Below are 24,492 nucleotides of genomic sequence, written 5' to 3'. Positions count from 1 at the left end.
GTTGTGAGTGGGGCCCTAAAAAGACCAAAAAAAAAAAAAAAAAGTTTATTTATTTACTTTTTTTTTTTTTTTTGCGTTTTAGAAGCAAGTCCGAGGCATATGGAGGTTCCCAGGCTAGGGGTCCAATCAGAGCTGTAGCCACCGGCCTATGCCACAGCCACAGCCACGCAGGATCCCAGCCGTGTCTGCAACCTACACCACAGCTCACAGCAACAGCAGATCCTTAACCCATAGAGCGAGGCCAGGGACGGAACCCCCATCCTCATGGATACTAGTAGGATTTGTTACCGCTGAGCCACGATGGGAACTCCCGTGACTTCTACGTTTGTATCTCACATTCCAAATCAGAAAATCAGAGCAGATTTACTTTTAAAAAAAAAAAAGAAAAGAAAGAACGAAGATCCAGAATCCAACCATTTCTACCACCTCCAAGGCCACCACACTCATCGGGACTATAGCAGTAGCTTTCTCTCTGTTCTTCCTAACTCCTTCCTCACACCTCCCATTCAGTTCTCCACACTGCAGTCACAGGGAGCCTGATAAGAGCTGGGACAGATCACCTACAGAAAAGACACTCAACTTCTAAAAAAAAAAAAAAAAGACACTCAACTTCTCAGAGAGCCATTCCAGTCCTGAGTCTTGCCCCCTTGCTCTGTTCCCATGGGAAAGACAGGAGACTGGGCCACCTGAAAATGGCAGCCCGGCATCCAAGCGCGACTCTGCCTCACATTCTCTGTTCCCTGAACACATTAAGGCAGACCTCGGAGTTCCCGAATCCTCCCGCCTCATTTGCACCCCCAAGTCCTTACACCTGCCGGCCCCTCCACCTGTAACCCTCTCCCACGCGCCACCACAAATCCGTCAGAAAAAAAAACCCGACCCATGAAGGCCTCGCTGTCTTGGACACCGGGGCCTGGGCTGCAGGCACGTGAGCAGGCGACCCGCACTGGCGCTTTTAGGCACGGGTGGGTGGGGTGAGGGCCCGGAGGTCGAGCATTTACCCGAGGCGGGTCCCAAAGCGCCGCGGCCGCCATCGGACACTCTGGGCGGAGCGGGGCCAGGAGCGGTGGCGGGACGCGGGCACGGCGGTCTCTTTGCCGGGGCTGGAATGGAGCACCCGGGCGGCGTCTCAGTGCAGCGCGGACGGCACCTCCTCTTGGACCTTCTCAGTCTTGACTCTATTCTCCAGAACGTGAGACGAAACGCCGACAAATCAACCGCCACGAGGGAGACGCCGGAAGTCCCGCCCCAAGTAGGTGCGCACATTACGGAAACCCACTTCTTCCAAACTCTCATTGGCTCAATGCCGAAGACGCCCTGCGCAGAGCCCTCTGGGTAATATAGTCCCCACGTCTTTGAGCCCAAGCGCAAGGCGCCACTTACCAGGACCTCGGAGAAAGGTGGCACCTGTGCGAAGAAGTTACGAGAGGAGTTCCCTTGTGGCGCGGAGGAAACGAATCTGACTTGCAACCATGAGGTTACAGGTTCGATCCCTGGCCTCGCTCAGTGGGTTAGGGACCCGACGTTGCCTTGAGCTGTGGTGTAGGTCGCAGACGCAGCTTAGATCCAGGGTTGCTGTGGCTCTGGTGCAGGCCGGTGGCTACAGCTCCAATTCGACCCCTAGCCTGGGAACCTCCCTATGCCGAGGGAGCCCCCCCCCCCCAAAAAAAGGACTGCTTGCTTGCTGCCTGTGTGTTCGCGGAGTTCATTCTTTGCGCACGCAAGAACACGGATGATTCCGGTATCATCTTTCTGGTATCAGCAGTGTCTGTGACAACAAAGTCCCCCTAAAACTGAGACCTCCTATTGAATTTATGCTTAATCTCTCTATCCAAAACTATTCTCTTCTGACCTCAATCCCATGCTAGCTAATCAAGCAGAGTCAGGTTGATACCAGAAAGATGATACCGGAACCTAGGTTCTTGTTTACGGCAGTCCATGAATGAACTCCACGAACACACAGGCAGCAAGCAAGCAAAGTCTTTATTTTTTATTTTTTGCCTTTTGTGTTTTTAGGGCCACACCCGTGGCACATGGAGGTTCCCAGGCTAGGGGTCCAATCGGAGCTGCAGCTACCGGCCTACGCCACAGCAACACGGGATCCAAGCCGCGTCTGCGACCTACACCCCAGCTCATGGCAATGCTGGATCCTTAACCCACTGAGCAAGGCCAGGGATTGAACCTGCAACCTCATGGTTCCAGTCGGATTTGTTTCTGCTGTGTCACGACGGGAAATCCAAGCAAAGTTTTGTTTTGTTTTGTTTTCCTTTTCTGGGGCCACTCCCGAAGCATATGGAGGTTCCCAGGCTAGGGGTCTAATTGGAGCTATAGCCACTGGCCTACGCCAGAGCCACAGCTACTTGGGATCCAAGCCACATCATCGACCTACACCACAGCTCATGGCAATGCTGGATCCTTAACCTACTGAGCAAAGGCAGGGATCAAACCCACAACCTCATGGTTCCTAGTTGGATTTGTTAACCACTGCAGCACGACAGGAACTCCAAGTATTGCTTTTTCTGAGATGTGTGTGTACTGTGGCTGTTCCTTGAAATTCAATGACTCAAAGTGTTGACAGCAAGTACCTGTGTGGTTATTTGTATTATGTATAATAAAATATGGGGGCTTCCTCAGTTTGGATTTGGGCTGTTTTTGTTGAAACACACCACAGTCCTCCTGTGGCATAACTGATGCTTGACTTTATAAAAAAACTTTAGAAATAGTGGTGGCAGAAGCACAACATTGCAAATGTACTTAATGTGATTGAAATGTACACTTAAATGACTGAAAAGACAAATTTAATATTGCATAGCATTTACCACTATGTACATACACATACGAAAAGTGCCTAAACTGAGAGATTTTCTCCAAATTGCCAAACCCCTAAACTTTCTGCTGTTACACTATTTCAAAATGTCATGAACAGTTCCACTGATGAAGCTAAAACAGCATCATATTTGCATTAGGAATACATAGTGTAAAAATAGGGCTTCTTATAGGATTATGATTTCCAGGACCTAACTATCCCATTCTACATACAGTAAGAAATTTCTATCAAGAATCTGACAGTAGAAGAAATGGATAAATTTCCTGTAGAGAAGACACTCATCTGGTCACAATCAAGTTAGGAAAAATGTTTCCCTTGTCCAGCAGGAAAAACCGCGTGACACAAATATCACTGCAAATGAGCACAAAGGGGCTGAATGCTGGGAAACATGAAGACAAAAACATAGAGGTATCCACCAGCCACTGGCCTGGAATAACACATAGCGTCATCCAAACAGACAAGAGAGAAGACAGTAAAAGGAGAAAACGGAGCCCACGAGGATCAAGATGGTACCTGTGGCTCTCGCCTCAGCAGAAGATCGGGAAGATCAGCTGTTGCTGGGAATGTGCTGGACTCGCTGCTTGTGCCTGTGCAGGAAAACGACCAAGGAGCCACTAGCACAGACCATGAGGCCTAAACACACAAAGTCAACTGTGAAGAATATGACTCCAATGACAAACTTCACAGTTCTGTCAGCATTCAGAGAGGAACAATATTCGTAATTTATTTTCACACTCGTGTTTTTGCTGTGCTTTGGGCCAATCATGTTGACAGGAACCACACTATTTACCAAGAGATGCAGGACCCAGCAAAGGGAACAGCAAAAACCAATGCACGCTGGGGATCTCATTTTGAGCTCCATCCACCTAGAGAACCGGGGGCAAAGCTTAATGGTCTGAAAGACACTGAGGAGGGCAGTCATTGTGAAGGAAACCCCTCTGGCCACTCTGTGGAAATAAAAGAGAAACTTGCATCCCGGCTCGTTCAGGAAATGTTTTGATCCAAAAGCTGCTATTGTATGGGGGACCCCTCTGGAAAAAAGCACGAAGGAGTTGGCTAAGGCCAGTTGGCTGAGAATCAAGTCTGTGGGTCTCACCTTACGTCCCTTGAAAAGTGGGAAGTTATAAACATAAAGGAGGGAGAAGTTTCCAAGAATCCCACGTCCCATTTGAGTGAGGAAGAGAAGCCCTATTTCCCACTGGGCAGTAGCCATCACATACCTATGGGATAGTGATTTAAGGTGAAGCCGGATGAATGACAGCTCCACAGATACAAAGAAGTATGTGATAAATAAACCGTGGTACCTGCAGGTAGTGTAATGTTGTTCAGTATGAAAATGAGTTGAACTATCAAGACACAGATGAACCTTAAATGCATATTAGTAAGTGAAAGAAGCCAATCTAAAAAGGTAACTTACTGGGTGATTCCAAGGATAAAACATTCCGGAAACGGCTTAAAACTATGGCGACAATAAAAAGAACAGTGGTTGCCAAGAGTGGAGAGGAGTGGGGAAGTATGAATAGGCACCCCATAGATGAATTTTAGGGCAGTAAAAATATGCTGTATGATATTATAATGAACGATGTAGTCATGACCAATTTGTCTTTACCAACAGAATTTATAACGTCATGAGTGAAACCTAAGGAAAACTAACGACATTGCATGATTCTGCTGTATCAAGGTAGTTACATCTTTGGTAAAAAAAAAAAAAAAAAAAATGTACCATTCTGGTGAGTGATGCTGCTAATGGGGGAGACTACGCATGTGTAAAGCCAGGAGATAGATAGGGAATCTCTGTACCTTCCTTTCAATTTTATCGTGAACATAAACTCCTCTAAAAAAGAGTCTTTAAAAAAAAAAATGTTACCATCACCATCATGCTCAGTAACCTCCAATACTAAATCTTACAAATATTTTGTCAATTTCAATGGGCATTAAGTATGTGTGCTTATGGATGCAGAGGCTATTCATGGACTTTCTACCTGGAAACACTTTAAATGTCTATCTGTGGGAACGGATGGATGTATTACAGCCCAATTGTACAACAGAATTTTCTACACCTGTAAATTGCGTGAGAAGGATCTCTCAACACTGATCTGTGGTTACGTGTGTATGTATCTATATGTATCCTGAAGTGAAAATCCATATAGAGAACTCTGTAGGCTAAGTTTTTCCATGTATAATGAGGAATGAAAATATAGGCAGAGAACATATATAGAATGGGGCAGAAATTAAAGTTAGATTTTTTAAGAAAAAAACTCTATTACACTGTTTAATTCATACAAATGTACAGATATCACATAGCTATTAAAGAGTAATAAAGCAAATTAAATGTTTTGAGTATAAAATTTAAAGGTTAAAAAATTTGATATCCCATTGTTTGTTTCTATATGAAAAGAAAAAATACTTTGAATGAATTGAAAACACAGAATTTTGACTTTATGTTCCTAGAAAGACATACCAATGCCAAACTACCTGCAAAGATATTCAAGTTTGTCTCTGCATTTTACTAAAAGTATTGTTATGGAATTTGGGGAACAACGACATTAATATAAATAGAAAACAAAGCTTTCTCTGTAAACTAAATAAATTCAAATAAAAGCCAAAGAATTTGAATAAAACTAAAACCTACATTTCATAAGAATGTCCAATATTAACTCACATGGTATTTGATTTTAAACACAGATGCATTTCCTTACTCGTTAAATTGAAACAAAATCTAAAAATTATGGACAACCTTATAACAATGCCAAATGCTAGTAACTGCTTCATGGACTTTTTTTTTTTTTTTTTTTTTTGTCTTTTGTCTTTTTGTTGTTGTTGTTGTTGTTGTTGCTATTTCTTGGGCCGCTCCCGCGGCATATGGAGGTTCCCAGGCTAGGGGTTTAATCGGAGCTGTAGCCACTGGCCTACGCCAGAGCCACAGCAACGCGGGATCCGAGCCGCGTCTGCAACCTACACCACAGCTCACGGCAACGCCGGATCGTTAACCCACTGAGCAAGGGCAGGGACCGAACCTGCAACCTCATGGTTCCTAGTCGGATTCGTTAACCACTGCGCCACGACGGGAACGCCCGGACTTTTTTTTTTTTTTTTTTTTTGTCTTTTGTCTTTTTGTTGTTGTTGTTGTTGTTGCTATTTCTTGGGCCGCTCCCGCGGCATATGGAGGTTCCCAGGCTAGGGGTCCAATCGGGGCTGTAGCCACCGGCCTACGCCAGAGCCACAGCAACGCAGGATCCGAGCCGCGTCTGCAACCTACACCACAGCTCACAGCAACGCCGGATCATTAACCCACTGAGCCAGGGCAGGGACCGAACCCGCAACCTCATGGATCCTAGTCGGATTCGTTAACCACTGCGCCACGACGGGAACTCCTGGACTCTTAATTCATTTCCCAATGTAAGTACGCAGAGTGTCTTGCAGGTCTAGAGTAGGACTTTTCCAAAATAACCCTGAAACTACTTGTCATTTAAGGGAAGCAAGGAAATGGAACACTGAGGTCACAATATTCCACCTGAAGAAGCTGCTTCTGCACAACGTTGATACAGCAGAAACTCCAAAGGACTGACTCGTGTAAACCAAATGCCTATGATATAAAAATAACTGGAACGACTAATGCTAAAAGATGGTAAGGAAACAACTCATTAGTTGGAAAACTATGATGGGAAAGTATTAATCATTTCTCAAGCAACATGTATACACATTAAAAAGTCTCTGTGCTGGCACACAAAATTGGTCTATTTTTTTCTTTTTAGGGCTGCACCTGTGGCATATGGAAGTTCCCAGGCTAGGGGTTGGACTGGAGCTGCAGCGGCTGGCCTACATCACAGTCACAGCAATGCAGGATCTGAGCCACATCTGCGACCCATGCCACAACTTGCAGCAATGCCAGACCCTTAACCCACCGAGTGAGGCAAGGGCTCAAACCTGCATCCTCATGAATACCAGTCAGGCTCTTAACCTATTGAGCCACAACCGGAACTCCAAAATGGATCTATTTTGGATGAGACCTATGGACGCCACCTAAAATATTTTTTTATCATGGGAAAAGGTGCAGAGATACAAACTTAAGTCATAAAAAAGAAGTTCAAGAACATTTTAGGGAAGACTTCCTCTTGAAAACAATCCCTTCTTCCAGGTGCACTGATGTTACAGTACTGAACAATGAACTACGAGGACTTTTTCATATTGCGAAGACACAAAACCACCAAGCTGGACAGCTCCTTGTTGGGTCATCATCTTCCTGGCAAGTTCACTTCAATATGGCAGGAATAATAACTGTGACACGAATTTCAATTCCTACAATCAAGAACTGAAACAGGAGTTCCCACCGTGGTGCAGTGGAAACGAATCCGACTAGGAACCATGAGGTGGTGGGTTCGATTCCTGACCTCGCTCAGTGGGTTAAGGATCCCGCATTGCCGTGAGCTGTGGTGTAGGTCGCAGACATGGCTCGGATCTGGCCTTGCTGTAGCTGTGGCATAGGCCAGTGGCTACATCCAATTAGACCCCTAGCCTGGGAACCTCCATATGCTACGGTATAGCCCTAAAAAGACAAAAAAAAAAAGAACTGAAACAGTTATACCCTCAAGACATAGTCTAGAAGCCTAGGTATTCTTATTAGGATCAATAATATAATTTAGAATAGTCTCAAATCAAGGCAGTCAATTTTGTTCCCTTATATAGGCAACAGTTTCCTTAAATTTACAAGCAAAAATATACCAGTTAAAGACAAATTAACTTTTGGAAAAGAACATTAAAAACTAAGAAATGTGGGGAAAACACTGAACAAAAACCAAAAAGTATGTTTAAATCATAGGAGTCACTTTTTTTTTTTTTTTTGGTCTTTTTAAGGCTGCACCTGCAGCATATGGAGGTTCCCAGGCTAGGGGTCAAAATGGAGCTGCAGCTGCCAGCCTACACCACAGCACAGCAACGTGGGATCCGAGCCATGTCTGTGAGCTATACCACAGCTCACAGCAACGCTGGATCCTTAACCCACTGAGCAAGGCCAGGGGTCGAACCTGCATCCTCATAGATACTAGTTGGGTTCATTATCGCTGAGCCATGATGGGAACTCCAGGATTCTCTTTAAATAGCATCAGAGAAACTGTTTTCCTCGTTGGAAAACATTCCAAGGTTAATAGTTCAATTCACACTGATAGATGTGTTACCGAAGAAAATTCCAGTGCAAATGGTAGCAGTTCTGAAGTTTTCTATGAACATCAAAAGGACACATTTCAAAACGAAATATAATAAACTGAACTTTCATTAACATATATAGAATATACTAATGACTAAGGATTTCTACTGGCAAAAAATGAATATGGCATAGAACAATAAGCCTGAAAAATATCTACGTTGGAAGGTTTTTTTTTGTTGTTGTGGTTGTTTGTCTTTTTAGGGCCACACCCATGGCATATGGAGGTTCCCAGGCTAGGGGTCCAATGGGAGTAGTAGCTTCCAGACTACCCACAGTAACACAAGATCCGAGCCACATCTGCGACCTACATACACCACAGCTCACAGCAACGCCAGATCCTTAACCCACGGAGTGAGGCCAGGGATCAAACTCAAGCCCTCATGCATACTAGTTGGGTTCATTAACCACTGAGCCATGATGGGAACTCCTGTTTGAAGGTATTTTTATAGGATAAGTTTATAGGAGCATACGTATAAAAACAGTAAATGAAGAATTAGTTGGGGAGTTCCTGTTGTGGTACAGTGGCTAACAAATCCGACTAGGAACCATGAGGTTGCGGGTTCGATCCCTGGCCTCGCTCAGTGGATTAAGAATCTGGCATTGCCGTGAGCTGTGGTATAGATTGTAGACGCGGCTCGGATCCCCCGTTGCTGTGGCTGTGGCGTAGGCTGGCGGCTACAGCTCCAATTAGACCCTTAGCCTGGGAACCTCCATGTGCCACGGGAAGTGGCCCTAGAAATGGCAAAAAAAGACAAAAAAAAAAAAAAATTAGTTGGGACAAATGGAATATAGACAGTATCAAAAATTTTGGAAATTTAGTTAAGATGGTATAGGCGTATGTCCAGCTTTACTCTTAGAGAAAATACATACTGGTTCTAAACATAAAGAATATCAAAGTTCCTTGAAAAAGGACTGTAACATGTCTTCCTAATTTTGCCTGAGCAAAGTACACACTACTAAACATGTACCAACCTGAGGACTCAAACGTTTTTACCATATTTTTAGTGTTTTGTTTTGTTTTGCTTTCTAGGGCCACTTCTCGTAGCATGTGGAGGTTCCCAGGCTAGGGGTCCAATCAGAGCTGTAGCCGCCGGCCTACGCCACAGCCACAGCAATGCGGGATCCGAGCCGCGTCTACAATCTACAGCTCATGGCAATGCCACATCCTTAACCCACCGATTGAGGCCAGGGACCGAACCTGCAACCTCATGGTTCCTAGTCGGATTCATTAACCACCGCGCCACAACAGGAACTCCTTACCATACTTTTAAATAAAGAATTAAAACTTCGAATTCTTGTATTATCTTTTACTTAGAGATTCCTTAAAAAGATAGAATATGGAATTTTTAAAAATTAAATACATAGAATCTAAGATGCAATTACAATAAAGTCAGCACTTCTCCTGAAATATGTAAGAGGCAACTTTTATTTTTTATTTAGTTTTGTTTGTTTGTTTCGTTTTTTTGTGGCTGTGCCTATAGCATATGAAGTTCCTAGGCCACAGAATGAATTTAAGCTGCAGTTGTGACCTATACCACAGGTGCAGCAACACCTGATCCTTAACCTGCTGTGCCACAGCGGGAACTCCAAAGAGGCAACTTTTAGAAGGTAAACAATACATTATAAAATATATTTTTCTGGAGTTCCCGTCGTGGCGCAGCGGTTAACGAACCCGACTAGGAACCATGAGGTTGCGGGTTCGGTCCCTGGCCTTGCTCAGTGGGTTAACGATCCAGCGTTGCCGTGAGCTGTGGTGTAGGTTGCAGACGCGGCTCGGATCCAGCGTTGCTGTGGCTCTGGAGTAGGCTGGTGGCTACAGCTCCAATTTGACCCCTAGCCTGGGAACCTCCATATGCTGCAAGAGCGGCCCAAGAAAATGGCAAAAAGACAAAAAAAAAAAAAAAAATTTTTTTCTCATAAAACCAGAAAAAGCCAAATTACAGTGAAAATGACATTGAGTTTTTCAATATATATACACAGACTCTTGCTCAAATTTAAATTTTAGGGCCAGTTTCGTCTTAAAGAATATTTGTGTCATCTTTCCTTCATACATAAAACAATAATCAGGCAACATGATGACAATACAATAATTAGTTTGGAATTTTTCAACAGGCCTGCTATATTGTAAATGTTAAAACTTCACATTTGGGAGTTCCCGTCGTAGCACAGCAGAAACACTCGGAATAATATCCATGAGGATGCAGGTCTGATCCCTGGCCTCGCTCAGGGGGTCACCGAGCTGGCGTTGTCCTGAGCTGTAAGTTGCAGGAGCTGCTCGGATCTGGCGTTGCGGTGGCTGTGGCCGCTGTAGCTCAGATTTGACCCCTAGCCTGGGAACGTCCATAAGCCATGGGTGCAGCCCTAGAAGGAAAAACAAAACAAAGCAAACTTGCCTTTTCTTTTTTTTTTTTTTGTCTTTTTGCTTTTTCTAGGGCTGTTCCCATGGAGGTTCCCAGGCTAGGGATGGAATCAGAGCTGTAGCCACCGGATCCTTAACCCACTGAGCGAGGTCAGGGATCAAACCTGCAACCTCATGGTTCCTAGTCGGATTCATTAACCACTGCGCCATGATGGGAACTCCCAACAAGCTTCCCAGTTTCCTGCTGCTTCAACATCTCCCCAGGAAGGGCCTGAACACCCAGACCAGGGGCACTGGTGCGAAGGCAGGCCCTGGCCACCAGCTTCCCTTCTTGGCCTCCCTGGCTGGGGACACTCAAATGTGCCAAAGGGGAGTCTCCTTCCCCTGTGCTTGTCGCGTGCCCCACCCAGACCCCAGCAGAGGACTTGCCCCCCAGACCCTCCCTGCCACTGCCTCTCTGCCCTCCCCGCCACTTGGCTGTCAGCAGCCCTGGCTCTTCCGCCACGTCGTTCCTGTGTGGTGACGACTGACATTCTCTCTAGAATGTCATGTGAATGTCATGTGAGAAACGCTGTTGATCTGGGCCTCTTCTGTGTCGCCTCTTGTAGCCAAACGTGACTGACCATGTGAAGAAAGGATACAAAACACCTGCTCATTTAAAATGTTTGGAGGAGTTCCCCATCGTGGCTCAGAGGTAAGGAACCCAACTAGTATCGACAAGGATGCAGATTCGATCCTTGGCCTCACTCAGTGGGTTAAAGATCCGGCGTTGCTGTGAGCTGTGGTGTGGGCCGGCAGCTGTAGCTCCAATTCACCTCCTAGCCTGGGAACTTCCATATATCTCAAGTGCATCCCTAGAAAGACAAAAAAATAAAGTAAAATAAAATAAAAAATTTTGGAAAACCATTTAGAATGCCGAATACATGCAATTTTTTTTGTCTTTTTTTTTTTCTTCTTTTTTTAGGGATGCACCTGTGGCATATGGAAGTTCCCAGGCTAGGGGTTAAATCGGAGCTACAGCTGCCAGCCTACACCACAACAACCTGGGATCCAAGCCATGTCGGCAACCTACGCCTCAGCTCACAGCAACGCCAGATCCCCAGCCCGCTGAGTGAGGCCAGGGATGGAACCCGCATCCTCATGGATCCTAGTCGGATTCCTTTCTGCTGAGCCACACTGGGAACTCTGAATACATACACTTTTTTTTTTTTTTTCTTTTTAGGGCGGTACCTGTGGCATGTGGAGGTTCCCAGGCTAGGGGTCAGATCAGAGCTGTAGCTGCCGCCCTACACCATAGCCACCGCAACACCAGATCCAGGCTCCGACAGCGACCTACACCACAGCTCACGGCAACGCCAGATCCTTAACCCACTGAGCAAGGCCAGGGATCAAACCTGGATCCTAGTCGGATTCGTTTCTTCTGCATCAGGATTGTCCCTCCTTACATACACTTTTATGTATCTTTTCTAGCCTTGCTTTCCAGATGGTGCAATTTACAATTAAGTAAACTGAACCCTCTGTTGAAAAAAAATTGCAATCACATTGCAGTAACTTAAATTGAGAACCGTTCATGGTGAAGCATGGGGGAAACGCCTTACTCTCGGTAAACAAACCAGTGGACTAAGAATCCAGGGGGGGTGGGGGGGGCCATGCCTCACCAGTGATGCCCTCTCACATCCTATGGACATGGGTTAGTGTGTTTCACAACAGAGGGCAGACGAATTCACTCAGCAGTAAAAAAAAAAAAAAAAAGCAGATGGAAACTGAGAGGCCTTAGCGAAGTAAGATAAATTGCTTTAGGAGGGGTCTCACCAAATGAAGCAGGATTACCTGTCTGAGCTGGGAAGGTGGCAGGTGTTGGGGTAGGGGTGTCAGAGTGAAGACCCACCTGAAACTGATACTGCTGTTACAAATTTCACAGTGAAATTTACAGTTTCCAATTTTTAATCTTATAATTTGAAAAAGCACTTACAATTGAGAAGAGGGGAGTTCCGTTGTGGTTCAACGGTAATGAACCTGACTAGCATCCAGGAAGATGTAGGTTCAATCCCTGGCCTTGCTCAGTGGGTTAAGTTGAGCGTTGCGGCAAGTTGCAGTATAGGCTTCGGTTGTGGCTTGCATCCTACATTGCTGTGGCTGTGATGTAGTCTGGCAGCTGCAGCTCCGATTCTACCCCTAGCCTGGGGTCTTCCATATGCCACAGGTGTGGCCCTTAAAAAAAAAAAAAAAAACAGAGAGGGAGAGAGATGGAAAAGAGCAATTTGGGGCATAACTAATGGAATGAAAGATATATAACTGCATTAGGACAGGGAAGTAAACTATGAGAAAGGCAAAGATTCAGGAATCCTTAGGAAGAGACATCCAAAAATGAATTTAAATATAAAGCACTCAGGTAAAAAGACATGGTATGCAAATTAAGAACATTTGTTTAAGTAGAAATTTGTTTAAACAGAAAGCCAGCATGAGGATCCTGTAAGTCTGGAAACTGCTGTGGTTGTCAGTCACTCCAGCTCGCAAATACCTCAACCATCCGTGACAATACCGGATACTTTTATTCCCTGATCATACGGTTTGGGGTAATAAAGGGGGGCTCTACAGGAAGAGATCACTGCTCTCAGAGAGAAGGATGTGGACCTGGCCAGCCAAGTTCTTTCATCAGAATTTATTTGATTGCTTTTATTCTTACCTTTTCAATTTGACATACACCCAGCAGTATCGAGAGAGCAGCGGGTTAACTGCAGAACGAGAACAGTAGGGCACTGAACATCTGGTTGGGTTATATGCCGGGTAATTAGCATCTTAAGACTACTGACGATTCCCCCTCCCCAGCTCTGCAGCCATGAGGCACCGAGTTCTTCAAAGAATCACTTCTTTTACTGGGGAGTGAGATGAGTCTGTTAGTTCTCTAAACACGAGATAACATGTCAACACTCTTTGCTGATGAGAGAAATTTTAGAACTAGATCCCCGCACAAGAGGCTCAAGACAAAATATAACAAAACCAAAGGCACATGCCAGCCCCGGTCCCTCAGAACTGGGAGGTCACGATTACCTAGTTCCTGCTCACATGCCTGCAGTGCGAAGCCTTCAGAGGGAATGCTGGGAGGTTTAGCAGCTTTAGACAGAGACAGACCATGTCACAAAAGTTGTCACTGTGAACAAAGGGGAAGTTGGGCCGCCTGAAAGCAGGTGGCAAAGAGGTAGCTTGCCTCAGGTGTGCTCAGTTTTACTCCTCACTATTCACAAACGTATATTCGTGGATGAACCCCAGAAAACATATGAGATCTATGTTTATATTTTTAAATGGACCTTCTGTGATACAATTCTATGAATCTGACACTTACCTAAAAAGCGGATCCTCACCAAATCACACAGGCACTCAGAACAGTGGGCGCACAGGCCCTATCCGTGCAAATGTGGAAAGCGGCATCTGAACCCGAGATAAAGGTTTGTGACACCGTGATGTCATTTACTGGCTGGGAAGTGATTATCATGTCCCTTGTACGTTCAGTGACAACAGCTGCATAGGGAATTGAGATTATCTTGGAAAAGCATCTGCAGATTGTGGAAACTCCCTCGAGTAATTAATACTGGATTTTAAAATGTTCCACTAGAAACTGTGGAAATATCTGGGGAACAATTTACCTGTGAAACAGCAAAAAAAGTCAAAATAAAAATAAACAAACTCAGGGAACACTGAGCAGGCCAGAAAACACTGGAACCTAGTGAGGGAGAAAATGAAAATCAGCACCTCGTTATCCAAGATTCTTAATAATTTTGAAAGTTTGTCTCAAAATGGGATTCCTTTCCATTCTTGAGTTCAAGGAGGGCACTGACGTGGAAGGGAGAGTAGTAAATGGACAGAGAGAACAGCTGGGGGCTTCCACTGGGCACCCCTCTGTGATTTCACATTCATTAATGTTCGCCAGGGTGTTTATCCAGGTTCTTAAGCCTGTGGTTCTTGGGGAGCTACCCTGGGCTATCATCAGTATAAACACACGGAACCTGACTTCTAGTGGAGCGAAAGACAGCATTAAATACATTTAAGTTAGTAAATCCTTTACTTTTCAGAGGGTGTTACAGTGACTAGAAAAAACGAAAAACAAAAAAAGAAAAGGAGTTCCCATCGTGGTGCAGCGGAAATGAATCCGACTAGGAATCATGAGGTTGTGGGTTCAATTCCTGGCCTCACTCAGTGGGCTAAGACTCCAGCATCGCTGCGAGCTGTGGTGTAGGTTGAAGATATGGCTCAAATCCCATGTTGCTGTCACTGTTGTGTAGGCTGTCAGCTGGAGCTCCAATTGGACCCCTAGCCTGGGAACCTTCATATGCCACAGGTGCGACCCTTAAAAAAAAAAAAGAAAAAAAGGACAAAAAAAAGAAAATGGACATGTGTATATGTGTAACTGAATCACTTTGCTGTACAGCAGAAACTAACAGAACACTGAAAGCTTTTTTTTTTTTTTTTTTGTCTTTTTGCCATTTCTTGGACCGCTCCACGGCATATGGAGGTTCCCAGGCCAGGGGTCTAATTGGAGCTGTAGCTGCCAGCCTACACCAGAGCCACAGCAACGCGGGATCCGAGCCACGTCTGCGACCTACACCACAGCTCACGGCAACGCCGGATCGTTAACCCACTGAGCAAGGGCAGGGACCGAACCCGCAACCTCATGGTTCCTAGTCGGATTCGTTAACCACTGCGCCACAACAGGAACTCCCTGAAAACTATTTTAATAAAACTTTCTAAAAATTTAAAAAACATAAAAATGGGAAAAAAGAGAATCAGTTGCAAAGAAAATTCTGGATCTCCCATACCTCTTGGAAACCCAGAAGATTTGAAAATACTATATTCCTGCCACCATTTTTCTCTTCACACCTTGGGAGACGCCCTGCCTTTGTGGCAATAAAATTTGGCAAATAACAAACGTCAGTTCCTCCAGTCACCAGGAAGGAAGGCTGGGTCAAAACAGGCAAATCCCTGAACTACAGGATCCCTTTCCTCTCAATCCCCATTTGCCTGCCTCGCCAGCAATAGCCTTCAGATAAGAGTACAGGAATCCAGAAAATCTTGAGACTATTTGCTCAGCCATAAGGGACACAGAGCTGAACCTTCTGAGAATCCGCACACTCTCTCTGTGTAGAGCCATGTACTCGGGAATTTCTGTGGCTCCAGCTTTAGAAGGCGTACATCCTCCCTCCCGGGCTGCAGTCCCCGCCCCCCCACCAATAACCTGGAGAAAAGTCAGGAATAGAGCCTCGGGGGATGGTGCTGGGCTTTAGGGGTTCTTCTAAGACTCCACAGTGGGTGCCAACACCCTCTAGGCCTCTCCTCTGCTCTCCACCTCCCTTGGCTGCTTGCACCTCGGGTCTGGATCCGCTCCTCCCCATGGAGGTACCCACCTCAAGACCTGCCCCCCCACCATGTACTCCTCCCTCCATTGTCTCCGCAGTGATGTGACCTCAGATCACACTCAGATCTAGGAAGCACAGCCTTCTATGCAGAAAAAAAATGTTCACCATGTTCCCTTGGGAAAGTGGGAACAGGGAGAGCCCAGAACAGACCCCAACCCATGGGGATGCAGGGAGGATCCTTGACCCAGCTGCGGCTGGGCCCAGTCCTACTGGGCAAGACCCTTTCCTGGACATGGACTGGGAGGCCCACAGTGACTCAGTGCCCTGCAAGTCTTCTCAGAGTTGGGGTATCCTCAGAATTGGGGTGTTCCCTGGAAAAGAAGGTCTGTTTGGGCAGAGTCACTCCTAAGGTGGGGCCCCTTAGGGTCTCCACTGCCCATCCAGGAAGCTGAAGGAGGTCCCCCCTCTGGCAGGATTGCAATGTCACCACATGGTGTGGCTGTGCAAACTCCGAGCAGCTCCCAGGCCCCTCAGCTGTTCTCTGCCCAGCCTTGTGGAATCATACTCTACACACAAGTTCAGTTTTGTGCCAAACACTCAGGACTCCATGGAGAAAGCTGAGGCTCCTTCTCTGAGCATTTTGCACTTACTAGGAGGCCACCTCATGAACAAAAGTGGACTCAGAAACCCTGTTTCTGAGCTCTGTTATTGCCACCCTCTGCTCTCTGGGCTCTGCGTCCTTGAGCTGCTGTGGAAAGTGCCCTGACAGGAGGATGTGACCGTATCTGCTGTGCTGTCCTTTGGACACACTTCACAACATGTGGCACGTTATCCAATGCCTGAAAACAGTGACCTCATACATTCTGTCCAGATTTATTGTCGTTGATGGCAGAGGTGTGAGTAAGGCCCTGTTACTTCATCACAGTCAAAACTTGACAGAAATAAGGTTTTCCACATTATAGGAAATAAAAGTGATTCTGAGAGTTTCGAACCCTAATTCTTAATACAGAGCTTCCTTAAACTTTGGCAAATTGGAACTCTTTTTATCGTAAAAGATGTGAAGGGAAATATGAAGCTCCAAGACAAGTTCCTCAAATACTACATCGGCTGATTCACAGACATGTAAGATTTTCAGAGGGCGTTACTGTCATGGCTCAGAGGAATCGAACCCGACTAGTATCTCTGAGGATGCAGGTTTGATCCCTGGCCTTGCTCAGTGGGTTAAAGATCTGGCATTGCTGTGGAGTGCGGTGCAGGTCACAGGCACGGCTTGGATCCCGAGTTGCTGTGATCATGGTGTAGGCCAGCAGCTGCAGCTCTGATTCCACCGCTAGCCTGGGAACTTCCATATGCCACAGGTGCAGCCCTAAAAACAAAAACAAAAACAAAAACAAAAAATTCAGAGGGACACTACTTGTGTCTGCAATCTTTCTTTCTTTCTTTTTTTTTTTGGTCTTTTTAGGGCCGCACTGGAGGCATATGGAGGTTCCCACGCGAGGGGTCGAATTGGAGCTGTAGCCTCTGGCCACAGCCACAGCCATGCCAGATCTGAGCAGCGTCTGTGACCTGCACCACAACTCACAGCAATGCCGGATCCTTAACCCACTGAGCAAGGCCAGAGATCGAAGGCACATCCTCACAGAGCAATCTTGCATCTTTTAATGTTGACATGTAAACTTTTTTTTTTCTTTCAGATATAGAACACACTAGAGGAGAATGTAAAGGAGAAATCGTGCCAAGATTCTGAAGAGCACAAAATAAACGTTTAGAAGACAACAAAACAGTCAAGAGATCAGAGATTTGGGGTGACTCTACAACAAAGCAACCAGGGGAGGACTGAGACAAAACGACACTGGAACCAGCCGGCAATGAAGTGAGAGAACCACGAGATTATAAATTAATAAATAAAGCCTTTACGGTGGCCAGAGCTACGCTGAATGTAAACAGGATCACGTTCGAGAGTTACCTGGAGCTAGGTTGGGTTTACATCGTAAGAGACAGGACACGCGTATACATTAAAACATTTCCATGGATTCATTTTTCAAATATAAGGAAATAGTTTAAAAAGAAAAACAGATTCACTACTCAAAGAGTAAGCCAGCTCCACTTGTAATAAACGGGGCACGTGCAAAGGCAAATCCAGTTACCTTTTTGGGTCCACGCGGCGCGAGGAAACCCCCAGACACATGGTAATCACTGCCTCAAACCGGAACTTCCGGTGGGATCAGCCCGCGCTTCCGTCCCGAGCGCGTGGTCCATGCAGTAGCTGGACGGCAACGCGCGGCTGCTCCGCTGGACTCCAAGTCCCAGAGGACTTTGCGCCCCGGGCTGCGGAGGGAAGGTACAGGAAGCAGAGGCTCTGGAGCCCTAGATTTCACCTCTCTCCGCAGCTCTCGCCTCCAACCCAACCACTGCCTGCTGCCAGTACAGGCTGTCACCTTCGGAACGCCCTAAGGCAGCCGTTTCCCTAGAGACGACATCTCATCTGCGTTTGCGCAAAACTCACTCTCGTCGCCGGCTCCCAGGAAGCAACGCGCCTGCCGCAGACCACGAATCCCAGGACTCGTGTTCCAGCCTTTTTAACCTTCCCTCCCAAATATATAAAGGCTTAAGTACAAAAGTTCACTGAGGATCTTCCGTGGCCACGAACTTTGGTTGCAAATGCCGAGATCCAGGAGTTCCCGTCGTGGCGCCCCGGAAACGAATCAGACTAGGAACCACAAGGTTGCGGGTTCGATCCCTGGCCTCGCTCAATGGATTAAGGATCTGGCGTTGCCGAGAGGTTGCAGACACAGCTCGAATCTGGCGTGGCTGTGGCATAGGCCGGCCGATACAGCTCGTATTAGACCCCTAGCGTGGGAACCTCCATATGCCACCGGTGCGGCCCTAAAAAGAAAAGAAATACTGAGATCCAGCGTTGAGTGGACGACTGAGGATCATTTTGTCTGCATGTGACTTCAATACCTCCGTGATGCCAAGTAGAGTAGAATGCAGCTAGTACGTCAGGGAGACACGTCAAACAAGTTTTTAACTTGCAAAATACAAGCATATTGGGTAAACAGGGTGTGGAGTGAGAGAAATTCTTTTAATCCCTGTATTTTGCCCGCTTTATTTTTTTTTTTTAGGGCCACACCCGTGACATACGGAGGTTCCCAGGCTAGGAGTCAAACCAGAGCTGTAGCTTCTGGCCTACACTACAGCTGCAGCAATGCCAGAACCAGCTGTGTCTGCAGTCTACACCGCAGCTCACAGCAACGCTGGAGCCTAAACCCAGGGATCGATTGAACATTCTCATGGATACCAGTCAGATTGGTTTCTGCTGAACGATAATGGGAACTCCCTTGCCCGCTTAATTTAATAAGTTGTACCCAGTTTCTGGATATTAAAGTTAGACCAGTTGCAATACCCTCTGTTCCAAAATAAACGAACAAGATGATTTAGGATTAGTAAAGCCACTTTGAAAAGTTTGTCCCTGCCTCACAGAGGTTTTTCCAAAGAGAAGCTTTTCCTGTGTACCAGGAAGCTTGTGTAAGAGTGTTCGCAAGAGCCTAAAACCTGTCCAGGAAGGAGGATGGATTAATGGACTTCTCCACACACCTTATCTGCAGCTTGATCATTCTCTCTTCCGTGGATATAGGATGGGAAACAAACTTAACAATTTACACTGCAGAACGCTCCCTTACATGATTCCAGCAGATTCTACGTAGCATCCAGAAGTTTCTCAGCAGGGTTGAACTCCAATTTCCTAGCAGAAGCGAGCTTCCAAAAGTATCTGAACCAACCAACCAGCCTGTGTGCTTTTGCCTCAGTGCTGCACAGAATCCTTTTTGTCCAAATCACACTTTTGTTAGGGGAACATTGACTGAAATTGTCCACGTTGGCTGGATACGATAATAGCCACTTTCCTAAACTGTCTCACAACAAGAAGCCTCAATGAGGAAGGTGGTGCTGCCCTGAAGACTAACCAGGAGGATCTGGGAGGGGCCAATAGGAGGGAGGACACAACCAACTCCCAGAATCCTTGGCGCTGGAATGCACCTTGTCTGAGAGGTGTGCAGGCGACCAAGAAGGACCTCGGGCCATACCAAATAGGGGCCAAAAACCCCCACTGGCCAGAGATAACCTGTAAACTGAGCTTATTCCCATAAAACATGAGACTGTGAGTCACAGGACAGAGCAGTTCTCCTGGGTTCCCTCACTCCGCTGCTCTCTGCCCTGGGCCCCTTCCCAATAAAGTCGTTTGCTTTGTGAACACGTGTGTCTCCTTGGACAATTCCTTCATAAATGTTAGGGCCACTCTCGGGCCCTGGAAGGGGTCCCCTTTCCTGCAACCCTTTCAGAACTGTTCAGAAACTATGCCCCTCGCCCCCCATACCTGCCATTCTTTGAAGAAATGAATGGAAAACCTGTTAATCCTTCGGGTTTCCACTTGTCGATAAAATCGTATTCTGAAGCTTTTCGTCCTCAGACTTATTTTGGTCCAGTTTAGCTGGTATTATTTCCAGTGAATTAAATAAATGACTATAATTACTAAATATAAACATTCCCTTTTGTAGGCTAAGGCCTCCTTCCCAGTTCCCACCTCTGCTCCCCACATTCCTGTGGCCCACAGGAGATAAAGGGTGTGGACAGAGAACAGGGTAGCAGGTAGGGAAAGCCTCTCGGGATGGCTGTGAGCTGGTGTTCGTGTGTTCTGGCATGGGAACTCAGTGTCTTCTCATGTGGGGCGCATTCCTAAATGTTAAAAATCAGCTTGGAGTACCCGTCGTGGCTCAGTGGCTAATGAATCCGACTAGGAACCATGGGGTTGCGGGTTCGATCCCTGGCCTTGCTCAGTGGGTTAAGGATCCGGCGTTGCTGTGGCTGTGGTGTAGGCCGGCGGAAACTTCGATAGTCTGGGAACTTCCATATGCTGTGGGTGAGGCCCTAAAAGACAAAAAAAAAAAAATAGAAAAGAAAAAAGTTGCTAATAAATTAAATCCTTTTTTTTTTTTTCTGCCATGCCGAGGGCATGCAAAAGTTCTTGGGCTAGGACTGAACCCCCACCACAGCAGTGACAATGCCAGATCCTTAACTGCTAAGCCAGCAGAGAACTCCAGAAAGTAAATCTTCAATGTCTACATCACAAGGGAAAAAAAATGCTAACTATGTATGGTGATGACATTAACAACTTAATGTAGTGATTAGTTCACAATTTACATATCAAATTATTATGTGGTAGATCTGAAACTAATATTGTATGTTAATTACACTTCAATAAAAAAAGACTAAGTCCATTTTCCACATAATTTCTTTATATTGTGTCCTTTTTAACTTTATATATGACTAGTAATTCGAGGACTCATATATATATTTTTTAAATTTCATACCATAAAACAAAAAAGATTAGGGATTGGTGGGAGTATTATAGGGGCACAGAAAACAAACTGCTTCTGTTAGTTGGATGATATTTCACATGTGGTGTCAACCTCATCTAGCATTCTGATCACATCGACGGCCTTGATCCCATCAATAAAGAAGGCAAAGATAAATCCAGAAGAACGCCAAAGGAGAAAATGCAATACAGTCTTTTCTTTTTGGCTGTGCAGCCAGGACCTGGAAATTTGGAGTTTCCATCGTGACTCAGCAGTAGCAAATCCGACTAGTATCCATGAGGATGCGGGTTTGATCCCTGGCCCCACTCAGTGGGTTAAAGATTTGGTGGTGTGAGCTGTGGTGTAGGTTGCAGACATGGCTCGGATCTGGTGTGTCTGTGGCTGTAGTGTAGGGTAGGTTGGCAGATGCAGCTCTGATTGGACCCCTAGCCTGGGGACTTTCATATGTGGCAGGTGCAGCACACACACCCCCAAAAAGCCTTGGGGATTCAAATTCAGCCTGCCAGGGTTCCAGTGTGGAACCAGACCAGCTGTTTGACCCAGGCAAGTTATCCGTGAGGTCCCCATCTGTGTCATAGGACTAGGATTCTACAAACATGCAGTTCCCTGAGTTGTTATAGGGTCTCGATGAGTAAACATATGAGAAGCAGGCGAACTGATCCTTTAAGGTAAGGTAAGTGGTCAGTAGGGTCTGCTAAATAGCAGACACTCACCCTTACCTTCCTGCTTTGACCTCACCCATGGCACATGGAAGCTCCCAGGCCAAGGACGGAACCCAAGCCACAGCAGTAACCAGAGCCAGATCCTTAACCAGCAGAGACAATGCCAGATCCTTAACCAGCTTGAGCCACTAGACCATTCGGACATTCACCCTTTAAATTTCAGCTCAGCCCTCATCCTAATCCATCGCAGACCAACACTTTCACAAGATTTCATAAAAATGAACAACTAAAGGAGTTCCCGTTGTGGCTCAGTGGTTAATGAATCCAACTAGGAGCCATGCGGTTGCGGGTTCGGTCCCTGGCCTCGATCAGTGGGTTAAGGACCATGAGATGTGGTGTAGGCCGGCAGCTGCAGCTCCGATTGGACCCCTAGCCTGGGAACCCCTATATGCCATGGGCATGGCCCTAAAAATCAAAAACAACAACAACAACAGGAGACAGACTATCAGAAGGTCTGAGAACTCAGGGGGAGGGGGTGGGATGGACAGGGAGTTTGGGGTTACTAGATGCAAACTGTTGCATTTGGAATGGATAAGCAGTGAGATCCTGCTGTACAGCTCAGGGAACTATATCCAGTCACTTTTGTGATGGAACATGATGGAAGATAATAGGGGAAAAAGAATCTATATGTATGTATGACTGGGTTACTTTGCTGTACAGCAGAAATCGACAGAACATTGTTAGTCAACTACAATAAAAATTTGTAAATTAAAAAAATTTTTTAAATGAAAACTGAGACCTGTTCCACCAGTTAGAAGTCGAAGGTACAGTTATACACATTTTTGAGACAGAGGCTAGTACATCAAAATACATATTGACATTGTACATAAATTTCACCAACGATAACTAGTCCAGATAAGCATATTCAAGTCAAACAACGTCACCATGAGCCCCTACAAGATGGGCAAGAACACTAATCCTTTAAGAAGCTGCATTGCCAGTGTCAGAAAAGAGGAAAACACGCGTATTTACGGCGGAGCAGGCATTCATTCCATCCTTGGAGGGGGTCTGGTGAATGTGTAATGCAGATGCACAGTAAAGCACGAGAGACGCGGCCCAGACAAACACACAGGAATTTATGCAGAGATCTTCTTGTCGTGCCTTTAAATACACATTTTATTGCATCAGCCCAGTTCCCATCCCCTCTCCCTTGGATGGTGGACAAAAACTCCTGTCTGGCCACCCCGCCTTCCACTAGGCTTCGGTCTATTCTCAAAAGAGCCACTAGGGGGAGCCAGTTACCACCAAACTGACTCCTTTTGGCTTGTTACTCCACCAGTTTGCAGAGCTTCCCAAGCTGCCTCCGGAGAAGGACCTGCCCTTCCTCCCTACTTCCCGTGCACTTGTCATGAACACGCTTTTACAGGATGCAATTAACAATGTCTTACTAAAAATATGAAGTTAACAGGACAAGAAAGCCATGCAGAATGGAAGACCTTTGATATTGATTTACTATTTAATGTTTTTTAGGAAACAACTCGTGTTTTTACCGAAAGGGTGGCATTAAACTTAAAGTTAAGCATGGAGGATTTCCCTTGGGGTGCAGTGGGTTAAGGATCCGGCACTGTCACTGTAGCGGCTGTGGTTTGGGTTCGATACCTGGCCCAGGAACTTCCACATGACGTGAGCATGGCAAAAATAACGATAATAATGATAATAATAAAAGTTAAGCATGGAAATGAATGTTATAGGCAAGGTTTTATAAATTTCATGTAGAAATAGGTTCTAAGTACAATCGATAAAAGTAAAAGCAGTGACATACATATGTGAGTTCTTCAAGAATAAGACTGAGAGTCATTTTAGTCAGTGTTAAAATGACATATGCTTAGTGGTATTTAGATGAAGGTATAGAAATAAAATGTTATCCTGCTGAGTGCTGCTGAGCTTGACACGAAGCTCAGGGTTCAGAAGAAGTTGAACACGGTGATTTTACGAATAATATTGTCTATGAGGACACAAATCTCCTTAGAGTGGGTGGTAAGAAATGAGATAATGGCCACACCCTCTAACAGAATTTTTGTTCTGGTTGGAAGTAAAGAAAATATACTATCAGCTGAAGAAAGTTTGTGACATCAGTGCAGTATATACATTTTTTATGGCAGTACCCGCGGCATATGGAAGTTCCCAGGCCCGGGACTGTGTAGGAGCCACAGCTTCAACCTACATGGCAGCTGTGGCAACGCCGGATCCTTTAACCCACTGTGCCGGCAGAGGATCAAACCACACCTCCACAGTGACCTGAGTCGGATTCTGAGTCAGCATATGGAAATTCCCAGGCTAGGGGTCATCGGAGCTGCAGCTGCAGGCCTACACCACAGCCACAGCAACACCAGATCCGAGCCGCGTCAGTGACTTTCACCACAGGTCACAGCAACGCCAGATCCTTAACCCACTGAGCGAGGCCAGGAATCAATCCCAAGTCCTAATAGATACTAGTCGGGTTTGTTATCACTGAGCCAAGAGGGAACTCAAAACTATCTTAAATATATTTGATATCAAACGTCTTAGAGAGAACTTCCAGGTTTACCAGGACACTATTAAGATACCCCTGAAAAGCTGTCTCCATAAATTTACGGTAAAACCAGTCAGGCTGATTCCTATTCATGTGCAGGATCATTCAAGTGTAGTGGTAGGAGAGGCAGAGTGTTTATGTTC

General features: G+C 45.8%; 2 protein-coding genes across 4 annotated transcripts in view; both read right to left on the bottom strand.

The window, feature by feature from the left end:
* The window catches only part of LOC146402511 (uncharacterized), a 34,631-nt gene extending 16,675 nt beyond the window's left edge, over positions 1-17,956 (bottom strand). For 2 of the 3 annotated variants that reach the window (XM_084962387.1, XM_084962386.1), the window contains exon 1: positions 1,002-1,248. In XM_084962387.1, coding sequence (XP_084818513.1) covers positions 1,002-1,034 — 33 coding nt within the window. In that variant the 5' untranslated portion in view covers positions 1,035-1,248. Of the gene's footprint in view, positions 1-1,001; positions 1,249-17,887 lie in introns of those variants that run through there. The other variant, XM_084962388.1, reaches the window with a different exon arrangement.
* Positions 2,249-5,108, bottom strand: LOC146402512 (vomeronasal type-1 receptor 1-like). The gene is given in 2 exon segments (XM_084958887.1): positions 2,249-3,299; positions 3,302-5,108. Coding segments are annotated over 2 exon segments (933 nt in total). The 5' UTR covers positions 4,041-5,108; the 3' UTR covers positions 2,249-3,105.
* Positions 17,957-24,492: the final 6,536 nt, after the last annotated feature.

Source organism: Sus scrofa, chromosome 6, assembly GCF_054392235.1.
Source record: "Sus scrofa isolate SSC_HxYL_T2T_F1_AM1 chromosome 6, Sscrofa_HxYL_maternal_Yorkshire_Landrace_v2.0, whole genome shotgun sequence".
Taxonomy (NCBI): Eukaryota; Metazoa; Chordata; class Mammalia; order Artiodactyla; family Suidae; genus Sus; species Sus scrofa.
This window is presented reverse-complemented; position numbering and strand designations above follow the sequence as displayed.